At 34.5% G+C, this 15759-nt stretch overlaps 1 protein-coding gene across 1 annotated transcript; it reads right to left on the reverse strand.

The window, feature by feature from the left end:
- Positions 1 to 1286: 1286 nt before the first annotated feature.
- On the reverse strand, positions 1287 to 15585 carry LOC138315703 (centromere protein N-like). The gene is made up of 9 exons (XM_069256923.1): positions 15308 to 15585; positions 13493 to 13538; positions 12887 to 12946; positions 12120 to 12208; positions 10039 to 10227; positions 9398 to 9499; positions 8864 to 8939; positions 6607 to 6734; positions 1287 to 3994 (listed from the first exon to the last, which is right to left on the reverse strand). Exons 1-9 carry the CDS (start codon positions 15470 to 15472, stop codon positions 3758 to 3760), a joined length of 1092 nt encoding a protein of 363 aa, XP_069113024.1. The 5' UTR covers positions 15473 to 15585; the 3' UTR covers positions 1287 to 3757.
- Between the last annotated feature and the right edge of the window lie 174 nt (positions 15586 to 15759).

A 15759-nucleotide genomic window follows, 5' to 3' on the forward strand; every position in this document is an offset into this window, starting at 1 on the left:
GCAGATTCTCACAGAAGTTTGCAAACAAAATTTATTTCATACCCCAATGAAATTAAAAAATAGTGACTTCAATGCTTATAATTAATTTTCCAGGCTACTTTATAAAATGAAATACGTTTACCTGTGCGATTCCATTGTTTTTTTCCAAGGGATTATTTTTTCCAAATCAATACGCAACGTCAATGTTTCTATTGTTACGTCACGATAACGTCGAGTTGCCGCGCCACTCTCGGATATTTTTTTCCATCGTGGAATGAAAAAAATGAATAGGCCAATCGGAAAGCCAGAAACAAAGAGAAAATTAATTATATGGATATGTCTTCATTTGAAATACAGATATCTCTAATTCAAATACAGATATCTCTATTTCAAATACAGATATCTCTATTTAAAATAGAGATATCTTTAATTGAATTAGAGATATCTGCAATTACTTTGCAATACTGATATCTCTATTTAAAATAGAGATATCTCTATTTGAATTAAAGATATCTCTATTTCATGTCAAATAAAGATATCTTTAATTCAAATAGAGATATATGTATTTGAAATAAAGATATCTGTATTTCTACAACAATTAGAGATATCTGCATTTGAAATAGAGATATCTTTAATTGAATTAGAGATATCTGTATTTGAATTAGAGATATCTGTATTTGAATTAAAGATATCTTTATTTAAATGCAGATATCTTTATTTACAATGAAATGCAGATATCTCTAATTGAAATAAAGATATCTTTAATTGAATTAGAGATATCTGTATTTGAATTAGAGATATCTCTATTTCGTGTTTAATTAGAGATATCTCTATTTCAAATAGATATCTATAATTCAAATAGAGATATCTCTAATTCAATTAGAGATATCCCTAATTCAATTAAAGATATCTCTAATTCAAATACAGATATCTCTAATAGTTGTAGAAATACAGATATCTTTATTTTGAATACAGATATCTTTATTTCAATAGGTAAAAACCCAAACGGCTTGCCATAAAGATGAGGTTACAACACCAAACATATGCAAAATTTCCTCCGTAATATATGACAACAGTAGAATCATCTCGCTGTTTTGCCGTCTGGCGAAGTGCTTATCAACTACCACGCGGTATTTAGGATAAAAATTCAGCAAAAATACCAATGTGTAATTACCTCCCTTGAATATTCATCAATTTAAGATGCTCCACCGCCGACAGAGCATAAATTATATTCATCATTTAAACAATAATTGGTGTTTAATCGTGTATATAATACATGTAGTATAATTAACACAGAAAATAATATAAAATAATTTATTTTGCCTTTGGTGCATGCGCATTCAGTAGTTCATTCCATATAGGATATAGTGGTACAGAATTTTTTTCGGGATGCAATTAATTATTTTTCATATTTTTAACTTGAAGTAAAATTAGATGCTCAAACTTTTCAATGGTGGTAATGGTGTAAAGTAAGTAACTTTTGTAACTGAAGAAAAATACTAAATCGTCTGCTCCTGTTTTTAATAGTGAAAAAATACCATTTGTCAGCGGTGGAGCATCTTTAATAGTATCTCCATTAAATGTTATAGCTGATCAAATCATTATTTTCAACATGGAGAGAAGTGAAGTCAAAAATATAATTAGAGTAGGTAAAACAATCCAGTAATACTGGGTGCCATCAGTGGTACAACAAAGCCACAGCTCTACAATCAAAAAGTCACCAATTACCTGTGTATCTTGTTATTGTGATATCATGTCTTGTTCTTAGAATTTCCTCATCTTCTTTCTGTAATGATTTACAATGGTTTTCTCAGTTTGAAGTTGCTGAACAAGGAATGTACTGAATTCTTACCTCATGTGATGTTACATTACATAGAATATTCCCTCATCTTGCATGTAACTGAAATGTTTTATCATTTTTATTTTATTCATAAACAATTCTTGTTGTCATTATTTCTCAGAATGTATTGGAGGGATCTTTATCTAATCTAACTTGAAAGGTTCCCCAACTACCTAGTTATGCATATTGAAAGACTGGGCCTGATCTGAAAACAAGAAGGCAGACAGGCAGCCATCTTGGATTTTGACAATTGAAATTTGTTATCACTCTTTCTTTCTTTTTCAATTTTTGGTTCCCCAAAGTGTCTTCATTATGCATATTGCATTTTCATGGTTCATACAGAGATAATAAAAAATCAAGGACTTTTTAAGGACTTTTCAAGGCCTTTTTTTTGTCATTTTCAAGACCCCATTGAAATCAAATTTAGATTCAATCAATACAAAAATCAAATGTTCTGTCAAATTCTGGAACAATTGCTGAATTGATCCTCTACTATCACTGATGATTGTAAATGAAGAAATAGTTAATTAAATTGAGTTCTGGAATGTGTCAAAATCAGAACGCAAAAATCACATATGGATCACAAAATGCAAGGCCTGTACCAACCATGATTTTTAGACCGATCTGACAGGCAGACATCTTGGTTTTTCCCAACTATAGTATGTTATCACTGTTTCTCTGAAAGTGCTGAAATCTTTCTAAAATTTTCTTTGTAGGTTCCTCTTTATGTCAAGTTCAAATACACGTATACATAATGCATTTTAAGACTGATCGCAAAACAAGAAGGCTGATGGCAGTCATCTTGGATTTTGACAATTGAAGTTTTTTATGGCTATTCCACATAAGTACTGAAGGGATTTTTTCAATCTCCATGTTATTATTTCCTAAGATATACTGGAGGTTCTTTCTTCAAATTAATTTCAGATGTAGGTTGGCCTATTAAAATCTGGGACTGATGAGAAAACAACATGATCATCATTTGATCATTTTGACTTTGAAAGAAAAGTTTTTGGTGCTGTATTCACTTTGTATCAAATGCTTCAAAGGAAGAGGGAAAAGCAGAGAATAGATCCCTCTTCCCTTTGGACAGCATAGATCATTCAGTGGTGGGTGTAAATATCCCTCTGGGATCTCGTGTTGGAATTCAGCCATATTTTATTACTGTGATGTTATATAAAGATCTTGACTAGTCATTTTCATACCATCAAGGGAAGTCCCTTGTCATATGTGATTGAATTTCCTTGACCAGATCTAGAGAATTCCCTTTTCTTGTTACTTTATTACAATAATTTTTACTGTGGAAAACCCTTATCATCTTGTGGTGTTGACAGAATATTTGTAACAAAGACAGTGGCAAAATTTGGTGACTAATGATTTTATTTATACAATTTATATCTGTTCCTTATTTGATCTAATTTAAAATGAGTACTGTCACAAACTTAAGAATTGAAATTATTCTAATGATTTTAAAATCCTTGTTTGGCCCAAACACATATTTCTAATAAAATGAAGTTTTTTTTTACATACCTATAAATTACAAAACAACATAAAAGTACAAACAATATCACAGATTGCTGATAAAAACTAAAAATGATCATCAAATTAAAATCCTTAAGTTGTGATAAAATAATGAGGAAAACTATCATATTTTTGGTCTGTACCATTATATTCATCTTACCTACCATGATATTCATCTTAACTACCATGATATTCATCTTGACGTTTTCTATAACACATAATACACCTATATATTATACTGTGTTAGTGTATAGAATACTTGGACAAATGTAAGTTTAGGATCTAATCATCTGTTGTAAGATAACCTGGCACAGACCGTCATACACAGTCTGTTCTAAACACATTGAAACAGATTCAATCCTGGTCGTCCAGAAATTAAAATGAGGCAAAAAACATCCTATCCACGAAAACAAGTTCTGTTCATTTCTTGCGTTTCCTTGGCGATGTCTCCTGGTCCTGTATGACAAAATGGTTTTTGGCGAGAGTATGGACACTGCCAAGATGTCCCGGGAGAGGGACACGGGCTAGCCCTGTAGCCCCCAAGTTCCTGATCCCCTCTAATACACTGGGACCTTCAAACTTTACTGTAAACTTAAAGAAATCATGTCTGTTTGCCATGCTAGGCACATACTCTGTGCCACGAAATTTTGCCTTCACCTGAAATAAGAAAATAATTGATTAATTAAAGATGCTACACTGCTGTCGAATGATATTTTTTCTCTATCAAAAACAGGAGTAGATGAATCAGCACTTTTCTTCAGTTACAAATGCTTTATACTATTTACCATTGAAAAGGTTGAGCTTCTCATTTTACGGCAAGATAAAAAAATATCAACAAGAGATCCCAGTGGGATCCTAGTGCCCACCAAAGAATAATCTACATCTGACAATGGAAAAAGGGATCTTTTCTCTGCTTTTCAAATTTTGACTAACACACTACATATGAAATTTGAGAAAGATCCCTCCAGTACTCTCTGAGATATATAGCAGTAACAAACTTCAATTATCAAAATCCAAGATGGTGACCTGTCGACCATCTATTTGATCAATCAGTCTCAAAATGCAGTTTGCACAACAAGAGCCCTAGGGGAACCTACAAATAAAATTTGAAACAGATCCCGTCCGTACTTTCTGAGAAATAGCGTTAACAAACTTAAACAAGAGGCCCAAGGGCCTTAACGGTCATCTGACTACCTTGGCAATAATCATATAGGAAATTAATTAGATATAGTGTCATGGTAAAACGTAACAATCTTCGATTTGGGATCAAACAAAGATGTAACAACACTTTGTTGGGACCATGTCGGGATCATTTCATGCAAATTTCAGCCAAATTGCACCAGTAGAACTTGAGAAGAAGTTTAAAATGTATTATCAAGATCGTGGCTGTGGCAGCCATCTTGGATTTCAGATCAACCCGAAAAATAACAACACTTTGTCGGGACCATGTAAGGATCATTTCATGCAAGTTTCAGCCAAATCGCACTGGTAGAACTTGAGAAGAAGTTCAAAATGTGTTTTCAAGATGGCGGCTGTGGCGGCCATCTTGGATTTCGGATTGACCTAAAAAATAGCAACACTTTGTCGGGACCATGTCAGGATCATTTCATGCAAGTTTCAGCCAAATTGCACCGGTAGAACGTAAGAAGAAGTTCAAAATGTGTTTTCAAGTTGCAGCTGTGGCGACCATCTTGGATTTCGGATCATCCCGAAAAATAACAACACTTTGTCAGGACCATGTCAGGATCATATCATGCAAGTTTCAGCTAAATCGCACTGGTAGAACCTGAGAAGAAGTTCAAAATGTGTTTTCAAGATGGCGACTGTGGCAGCCATCTTGGATTTCGGATTGACCCGAAAAATAACAACACTTTGTCGGGACGATGTCAAGATCATTTCATGCAAGTTTCAGCCAAATCGCACTGGTAGAACTTGAGAAGAAGTTCAAAATGTGTTTTCAAGTTAGCGGCTGTGGCGGCCATCTTGGATTTCAGATTGACCCGAAAAATAACAACACTTTGTCGGGACCATGTCAGGATCATATCATGCAAGTTTCAGCCAAATCGCACCAGTAGAACTTGAGAAGAAGTTCAAAATGTGTTTTCAAGATGGCGGCTGTGTCGGCCATCTTGGATTTCGGATCGACCCGAAAAATAACAACACTTTGTCGGGACCATGTCAGGATCATTTCATGCAAGTTTGAGCCAAATCGCACCGGTAGAACTTGAGAAGTTCAAAATGTGAAAAGTTAAGGCATTGGTGGACGGTGCACGACGGACGACGACGGACAAAACATGATGACTATAGGTCATCCTGACCCTTCGGGTCAGATGACCTAAAAATTATCAAAATCCAAGATGGCAGCCTGTCGGCCAACTTGTTCACCGATCAGTTCCAAAATGCAATATGGACAACTAGGGCCCTAGAGTAACCTGCATGTGAAATTTGAGACAGATCCCTTCGGTGCTTTCTGAAAAATAGTGGTAACAAACTTCAATTATCAAAATCCAAGATGGCTGCCTGTTGGCCATCTTGTCCATGGATCGGTCCTCAAATGCAATATGCACAACAAGAGCCCTAGGGGAACCTGCACATGAAATTTGAGACAGATTGCTTCAGTACTTTTGAGAAATAGTGGTAACAAACTTCAATTATAGCGGTAACAAGAATTGTTAATGGACATAAATATGGATGGATGGACCAAGAACCGTGGACGAAAGGCGATTTGAACAACTCTGATGATGGTGGGCTAAAAATAATTGATTGGGCATCTATCAGAAGCAAAACAAGATATTTTATATTATTTTTCGTGTTAGGTAAGTAGACTACATTTACATGAGTAAACACCAATTATTGTTCAATTGATGAGTATCGTTTATGGCCTGTCGATGATGGAGCATCTTTAATGAAGACGCATGTGATTTAAAACATAGATCAAACAGGTACCGGTATACAGAATTGGCCTCCTACCAATAAGTCTGTTCATATACATGTATATAGCTGTTCAACAGTATACTGTAATGTGAAAAAAAAATCTTTGACTTTTGTGGTTTTCATCACAGGTAAGACTAAAATGTATTTGTTCATTTTTCATGAGAAACTCAGACTTTTGTCATCCACTAAATGTAACCTAGAATATACTTCATTTAAGTGATCAATGAACAGTGAATAGAATACATGTGTTTGTATCTTACAATACAATATTTAATCTGGTGGGAGACTTAGGAAAGATGATATGACTTTTCCATGTCTTGCATAACATTCCCTACCCTGTATTCCACTTTCTCCAAGCAGGGTTGTTCCTCAACTCCAAAGCTCTTCTCCAGAATCTTAGCCCTCTTTTTCATTTTTTCTTCATCCTCATGGAAAATCTTGTCATCTTTCTCAATCTCAATGGCTGAACAAAGAAATATGAAACAGCAATCAACAACATATGTAAAGCCATTTAAAAATTAAACCATGGTACAATATATATCAGCAATGTGAGCCATTTAAAATGTTAACTATGGTACAATATTTATAATGCAAGGTGAATGTTCTGTTGTTAAGACATGTATGCAGAGACAGTATATCATAAATTAATTAGTTATGAAAACTAAGTTTTAATCATTTTTTCATCATTTGAGTATTAATATAATATATGTACATGTAATTCCCTATTTGCATATTACAGAGTTATCTGCCCTTGTGAGTAGATATTGATTGTGACGTCATGTGTTTCAGAGGGTAATGTCATACTTTTAATAAAGAGAAAACGACATGATCGAGTTGTGGTTAACAACTCGAGTTGTGGTTACAAAATACTGACATCACAATGGATACCTACCAAAAAGGGAGGCAACTCTGTAATATGGAAAGACAGAATACAATAACAGTAAAAAGACCCACAGACTAGCTCAGATACAGTCTTGTGACATCACTGCGTCAACAAAATTACGGTTTTCTCTGTAAACTTTTAACTTTCCAAAACTAGACTGGTTTTACTTTAAATGTTACAAACAAAGGGATTTGCATTAAAATACAAAATTGTATTGCACAATTCTCATGAGAATTGATTTTCAGGCACAGTTTTCTTCAATCTTATTTCAAAATGGTGGGATATCATAGTTGTAAAATTGCAATAAAACATTGAGGTACGAGAGAAAAAAACTCTTTCATATGTGCATGGATATAAAAGATTAATAGAATCTTACATGGGTCTGTCAAGCAAACAAGGATATCTCAACCCTCACGAAAGATTTTGGCTGGTCAAAATCTTCCACGAGGGTTGATATTTCCCTGTCCACCTGACAGACCCATGTATGATTTTATTAATCTTTTATATCCATGCACATATGAAAGAGTTTTTTAATGAAACATTATGAAAATGCAGTCATATAGAAACATTTCAAAAGTGCCGCCATTATATATGAACATCGCAATTTGTCAAAATTAATGACATCGCCGACAATAGTCTCCACATGTAATAATGACGTCACATCATTGTCTAGCGCATGTGAGGTATGTTTTCCCTTCCCCGATAAAAGACAGATTTATCTTTCCCGAGCAACCACCGGATTAATAGAATCTTACATGGGCCTGTCAGGTGGACAGGGATATCTCAACCCGAGTGAAAGATTTTGGCTGGTCAATCGAGGCTTGCGGAGGGTTGATGGTCAAAATCTTTGGTGAAGGTTGAGATATACCTGTCCACCTAAGATTCTATTAATCCGGCGGTTGCTAGGGAAAAGATAACTCTGTCTTATATCAGAGTGAAGAACGTCGCTGTGCATAACAATGGTTGCCACATGTATTGATGACATCACTGTCTAGCGTGTGTGAGCTGTCTGTTCCCTACCCCTGTAACAGACAGAGTTATCTTTTTCATAGCAACAGCTGGATAACCCTGTCAAGTATGAAAGAAATGGATATTCTACTCTTGGGATCACAAAATGCTGGAAAACCCCTCTGCATGCCTCGGCTATTAAAACATTTTGTGACCCTCAGGTAGAATATCCCTATCCTTCATATCCACATATGAAAGAGTCTTATGACTACACTTACCATCTCTACTACAGTGTATAACTTATACTAAATACATACATGTTGTTAGGCCATCACCCACCCCAAACACACTTATTGTTTTCATGCTTGATGTGGTTATTATGAACTAGGTATGAATCTGTTAAATATACAGATGAAGAAGGACACCAGTAGCTGGACACTCATCATCGACACGCAGTGACTGATTATCACTGTGGATCCCCCATCCTGAAACTGTACTGAGTAACACACAATGAGGGATGGCCTCGATCGAGGACGTCAGCGGTGATGCAGCATACCACCAATCGACAGCTGATATACATAGGTAATATCTTTTGGTAATCAGAATCACAAACTTAACATAACATGAAATTATTCATGTACAAAGAAAACTTTCAATAGGATTCATTTGTTTACTTGGGTACATATGTACTTTCAATAATATATTAAACTAGACAATAGTTTTACACTAAACAAACGACATATGTACCATACATGTATTACCTTTTCTTTTCTTGGGTTGAAATCCAGCCAACGGTTGTTGCTGTCCTTGTTTAGAATTAAACTTGCTAAATGATCCCTGAAATTCATAATTGAATGCAGCATGGAAATCAAGACTAAAAACAGTCCTCTTACAAAGAATTGAAGTCACAGTTATAACCATGAAATTCAGAATTTGTTGTAAGCATGTAAGTTATGTTTAACTGTACATGTAGTTTAGTACTTATCTGGAATCATACAAGAAATTTTCACTCAGTTCTAAATTTTCTATGTGGATATTCAGTGTCGAAATTCAACACTGCAGAACAGTATTTCAAATCAAGGTTGTGCAAAATCTTTCATGTACTAAAAGAGTAATAAATATTTACATCATTTAAATTTATTACTAGATTCTATTATAAATTTTATGATGAGGTATCAAGCTTGATATTATTGGATACGGAAAGTAATACAATTGACTGAATTAGTTCATTTAAATTATTTCAGATACCAATAATATGAAAACATCTTAATCAATCCCTGCATAGAAATTATCACCTGACTTTTCTTGTTCATGGCCAGGTGTATTAATGAGTAAAGGTCATGGCCACACAGCTGCATGTTCTTCATTTCATTTGCCCCTAGGGTTGTCAAAATGGTCTGAAAAGGAACAGCTTTTCTATAGTATCATGGTTAATTTGGTGATATGTGTATTTTTCCTTTATGTTCTATGGTGGACAAATCTCCAGACTGAAAAAATAGAAAGAACGTCCTGCTATAGTTCATATGTATGCAGTGGTTCATCTTCTAAGTCTACAATAATGTCATCTACATCAAGTCTGTGGTTTATAACCTGTCAATAAATAAATAAACCACAAAGGTTTTGTTGTTTTCTGGGACTTTTACCTTGGTACTCCATTTTCCTTCTGCATGAGAGCTTGTTTACCTTTTGACTAATTGAGTATTAGTGATATATATACCGGTACACATATGTATGTAAGCTGACATAGCTTTGTAGTAAAATTACACAATTATTGTTCTAGTTCTCAACAATAAATGCAGTTTAAAATCAAATTGACAGGTAAACATGAACCCCAACCTTGAATTAACTTTAACATATGACCTCTAACCGTATATGCATACCAGTATATATACAACATAAGACTTTTGACCTTATAATTACATTGTTATGACTTTACCTGATGTAGGAACTCCTCTGTAGATAATTTGTACCGACTTATTATGACATATTCTGTCTTTGGGAAATATACAATGTAAACAGTGTTGCTGGGGAGATAATTCTGGTCCTTTCTTCTATACACTCCATTTGTGGCATACAGTCTTGTCCAGAATGCTCCTCTGTGTACTCCAACACATACAGAAGTCATCTACAGTCAAATAATAAATTTATTTACTAATTATTATTTATATTAGGTAGGTAATAGTTTTATCACTTACAAGCTTATATAATTTAATATATTCATTTTAATAAATTTGGTAGCCCTTCATCTTAGCATGTCACAGGCCCAATATCAGATCTCTAGGCCTCTTGGTTATTAAGGAGAAGTTGTTTAAAGATGTTCAGCCTAGTTAACCCTTATGACTATGAATGAAGGTCAAGATCATTCATTTGAACAAACTTGGTAGCCCTTAATCTCAGCATGTCACAGACCCAATGCCAGATTTCTAAGCCTCTTAATTATAAAGGAACAGTCGTTTAAAAATTTCAGCATATTTGACCCCTGTGATCGTGAATGAAGGTCAAGTTCATTCATTTGAACAAACTCGGAAGCCTTCATCCCGGCATGTCACAGACCCAATACCAGATCTCTAGGCCTCTTGGTTATTAAGGAGAAGTCGTTTAAAGATTTCAGCCTATTTGACCCCTGTGACCTTGAATGAAAGTCAAGGTCATTCTTTGAACAAACTTGGAAGCCTTTTATCCCAGTATGCTACAGGTGCAATATTGAGTATCTAGGCCTCTTGGTTATTCAGAAGACGTCATTCAAAGATTTTAACCTATTTAACCCTTGTGACCTTGAATGAAGGTCAAGGTCACAAGGGTTACCCAGTAACCGATTCTGTAATACACAAAACAACCATTCTGGATTTCATCATTTTATCAACAACAGTATCCCAGTATGCAACAGGTGCAATATCAGGTGTCTAGGCCTCTTGGTTATTCAGAAGAAGTCGTTCAAAGATTTTAACCTATTTAACACTTGTGACCTTTAATGAAGGTCAATGCCATTCATTTGAACAAACGTGGTAGCCCTTCATCCCAGCATGCCACAGGCCAAATTCAACTTTTGGAGGAGAAATTGTTTAAATAGAAAAGTAGACGCAGGACGTATGAACAACAGACGCCGCACCACGGCATAAGCTCATTGCCTGCTTGGTAGGTGATCTAGAAATTTGAAGAAGAAAAATGTTACTGTACCTACATATACCTAATGCTTAATTTAGAGCTTACATTGGTGTAAATGTTAGTATTCATATATCTAAAAGAAAATATCACGATGTATCGGTATAATATATGGAAACAATAGTGTTGTTGAGAAAATGATGAAACCCGGAATGGTCGTTTTGTGTATTACAGAATTGGTTTATGAACGAGAACAAAGCATGTCACTCGGGAACTATTGCTGAGTATTTCATATATAATTCGTAGTAATTGTAAAAAAATCATTGAGTTAAAATGATCAGGAACTTTACAAATTAAATACAGTTAGTATACTGTAAAGAATAATACATAATTTGTCAGTATTTGAAATTCCATCGTTACTAGGTCGTAGGCAGGTCATCAAGTACAATTTCGGTCATTGCATCAATTTCAGAAAATAGGAATCAATCTTGTATCCGAAGATGAGAGTTGTCAATACATCGATATCGTTTGTAACGATGACAGCTCTACTTAAAATTCCAATTTGCTTTTCCAATGTTCAACAACAAAATCAAAATTAGATTTCTCCTATAGCAGGAATACACATTAGACCTAAAATATATAAAAAGTTTTACACAAACCATAATTATATGTTCCATCCCCTCCCCAGGAGGCAACACTGAACCCTGGGGTCACATAATTGACAGTTTTCGCAAAGGATCAAGACCTTTTTATTAATAATTATTAATAATAACATAATGTAAAACCTATTTGACCCATTTTGGTCCTGCCTGTCAGACCCCTGGGTGTCAGTCTAAGTCTATTTTTCAGTGAGTGGATGACACACGACGACGGACAAAAGCAATTAGAAAAGGTCACTTGAGACTTGAAACTCACATTGTCAAAATACAATCCTGCCTGGTTCTTAAATTTCTTCTTAAATTTCAGGGGATTGCAAAGGTCTAACCATTCATTCTTTGTACTACCTGGAAAAAAAAACAAAACAAAAAAAAACAATATTACACAATACATGTATATTCATATCATGTCTTTGATCTGCTGAGCAGGAAAACAGGTTGGCCATATGATAAAGAGGAAGTAAAAACGTGAAGGTTTAATCAGGCAATCACTAATATTATATAAGATAGAAATCTAAAACTGAATGTGCATTATATAAGTCAAACTATTTGGCCAAATAAGCACCCATGGTCATGTCCCTATAACTGTCTCAAACAGATTATTTTTTGGAGGCCTCAAGTTTACTTACCTTGAATTAATGAATTTAAATCATTAATTTAACACATGGCGACAGAAAATTTCATTACCATAAAATAACTGATAGGTTCTTTATCTTATAATTATTTCTTTTGCAAATTGATTGAGGCTTTCTTGTTCAATAATTTTATCAAGGGTGTAAATTTGGTCCCTTTATTAGTGCTCCATCAATTTTCTTAATTTTTCATGTGTCAAATAAGACAAATACATGGGAGCTCAATGGTAATTGTCAGATTGTTTCAGACAGGTACTACACACATGTAGCCTCCTTCTTCTCCCTGAAGTAACTTGATAAAGACTTATAAACAGTTATAAGTAATACCTTCTGGTCAATTCAATGCAGCCAGTGTTTAGCTGGTATAAGTACCGGTACACATTACAGTACATACCATCTTTATAATCAATGTGAAAAACTGTCCACATCCGCTTCTTTGGATACAGCTGTGTGTCTAGAAAAAAACCAGTTAAATGCATGCTATAATACAATCCAAAGAATTGTTTAAATCGGGCAATAGTTAATAATTTTCACTGTAACACTATACAGCTAGCTATGATACACTACAAAAATTTCTCATGAATCCCCAATGTACCGTGTATCATATATATGTTCCAGAATTCATCTGTATTTTTGTATATCCTGCAGTTATCCGTGGTAAGCTGCAGGTATGGTTTGTTTTATTATTTGATAGTTAGACAAATCTTTGTGAGACAAAATAATTTTATTTTCACACAAACATTAATATCATTAATATAACAACACAACTGGCAGATAACTATGTATGATATCATGAAAAGAAGGAATATTGGGTTACAGTATTTTTTCATATAAAGTTATAAAAGATTCGCTATAAGAAACTTACCAGATTAATATACATGTACTGGTAATGAATTCATAAACTGACAAAATACACTTTTACTAGTAATATTAATAAATTGAATTTATACATGTACCTCTACAATTAATTATAAAGAGTCAAAGATTTAATCTAACTTACACATAAGATCCAATTCATCAATTTCAGTTTTGAAATGTTTCCTGTTCTGAAAATATAGATAAAAAAACCAACTATACTATTATAGCTATAGCCTGTCGGACAAAGCAGGTCAAGCTCATCCAAAACCCTAATTAAGAAATTAGTGAATGGGTTTTCATGGCAACAGTAATAAAATCAAACCACAGTATTTAAATTAATCAGAAGGTCATAACTCTGCTAAATGTCAAGTTTGGGAGTCGCTGTGCTTACATGGTTTATGTACATGTCAGGCCTTAAGGTTCCAGAAGATGGACCCATTGGGCCATTCCAAATTGAAAAACAGCACTGTACATGTATTTTACAAAATTCAGTCCTTATTTTCCCAATAGCAATAAAGTACACTTAAACCCCTGTTATACCTACAACATCAGTAAAATAAATATCTTGTAGAACTTGAATGATATAGGAGAGCTTACAGCTCCTACGTACATGCACAACATCATAAGCCCTCAGCTCACTGAAAACCCTAAAAAATTCTGGAGTTTCATCAAAAGTAAAAAAAATTGGAGACTCATAATATTCCACCTGTCTCCGTTATCCATCTGATGGCCTAACATTTTCACAGTCTAGAAGTAAAGCACAGATTTTGAAACAACAAATTCACAATCTGTATTTACTAAAGAGGATCTATCAAATCTACCTGACTAAGGACCATCCCCATTCCATCCTATGGCTCCTATTACCATCAAGAATCAGGTGTTTTAAAACTTCTCCAAAATATACAAATTATTCCAAATACAACAGGCTTATACAACATCCCAGCAAAAGCGGAAGTAGAAGAAGAAGAAGGAGAGGAGGAGGAGGACAGCTTTAAGCATTCTTTGTTATTTTTATTTCCCAGCTTTGATATATATTATGACAACAAAATTGTGAAGAATAAATTAAAATGTTGCAGATGATATTTTCTGAATATCTTAAAAACATTGGTGATATCTTTGCAATATTTGCTTATATGGTCCTTTTCCCAAAATAGCTGGCAAATGCCTACTCCTACACGTGTATGAGGTCTTCTTCCATCATGATTAAATTGGTTGATAGCGACATGACGTAATGTTAAAAAGTATCTCGTCAGTATAACCATTTGTTTCTTATAAAAGGTGGAGGGGCGGTGGTACATGTAGGTTAGCTTGAGATACTCTGTCCCTGACACCAGACTTGGACGTTATGACAGATAGATGCTGGTTTAGTAGGGCTAGAGTGCACTGCTTTATCAAAACATGGAATAAACTGACACCGTTTGGTATCGGATCAAGTCATCTCCGATTCAGCTGACCGCTGAGAAGCACCCCTAAACTTAGCCAAATGCAGTAATCCGTCGAGATTAAAAGCGATTTGCATACTTTGGAAAAATGGCGACGACAACAAGGGAAATCTAAAGTTACAGAAAAGAAACTACTTTGTTGAAACAAAAGAACGTCCATGTGTGATAAAATGAATGGCTACGAGTAGATAAATTATTCATTTGTTGAAAAGATCAAGGTAAGTGGCGATTCCCATTGGTAATATTTTATAAGCAGTCTGGATCGGAGATGACCTGGCCTGATACCAAACGGTGTCGGCTTATTACAGAGTATCTCGGGCTACGTGTAAGTTAGCTGCAATATTGTAGCTCAAAAGACTTTTTGACAGAAAATGGTGTCGTCTTCGAAAGGCCGGGTACGTATATTCGTTCTACATATAAGTATAAGTTGAGACCCAGAGGTAGGTTTTAAACATTTAAGCGAATGCCATAGATAAAATGAAGCGGCATAATATTTGATGAATCTTTAAAATTACCTCACATAGTGACAAAAGTGCTTGGGCAATGACTTTTTTGTTACCAGAAAAGTCAAGTGATGCAAGTTTTTGACATTTAATCTGGCGCCCCCATTGCGTTAAGAGTGGTTTAATGTCGTCGGTTTTGCAGCTTCCAATGATAGATCTAAGTCGTCTCGCGTCCATTGCACCATTTGGCAGATAATAAAGTTGATTTGATAAAATTCACCGTATAAATAGATCTTTGTCCATTTTTAGAAATCAAATCTGGCGGTATTTTCTTTACCGGAAATGCATCAAGATTTACTAAAATACAACTAGGACGAACTGTTCAATATTCCGGGTTCATTATAATTTTATCAAAATAAAATTAGTTGTAAAGTAATTATTACAAAATAAAATGTTATTATTATACAAAATAAATTTTAAACGCAAAAACATTTAGCTTTCCAATTTAATGGATATTGATTTAA

Source organism: Argopecten irradians, chromosome 2 (assembly GCF_041381155.1).
Source record: "Argopecten irradians isolate NY chromosome 2, Ai_NY, whole genome shotgun sequence".
Taxonomy (NCBI): domain Eukaryota; kingdom Metazoa; phylum Mollusca; class Bivalvia; order Pectinida; family Pectinidae; genus Argopecten; species Argopecten irradians.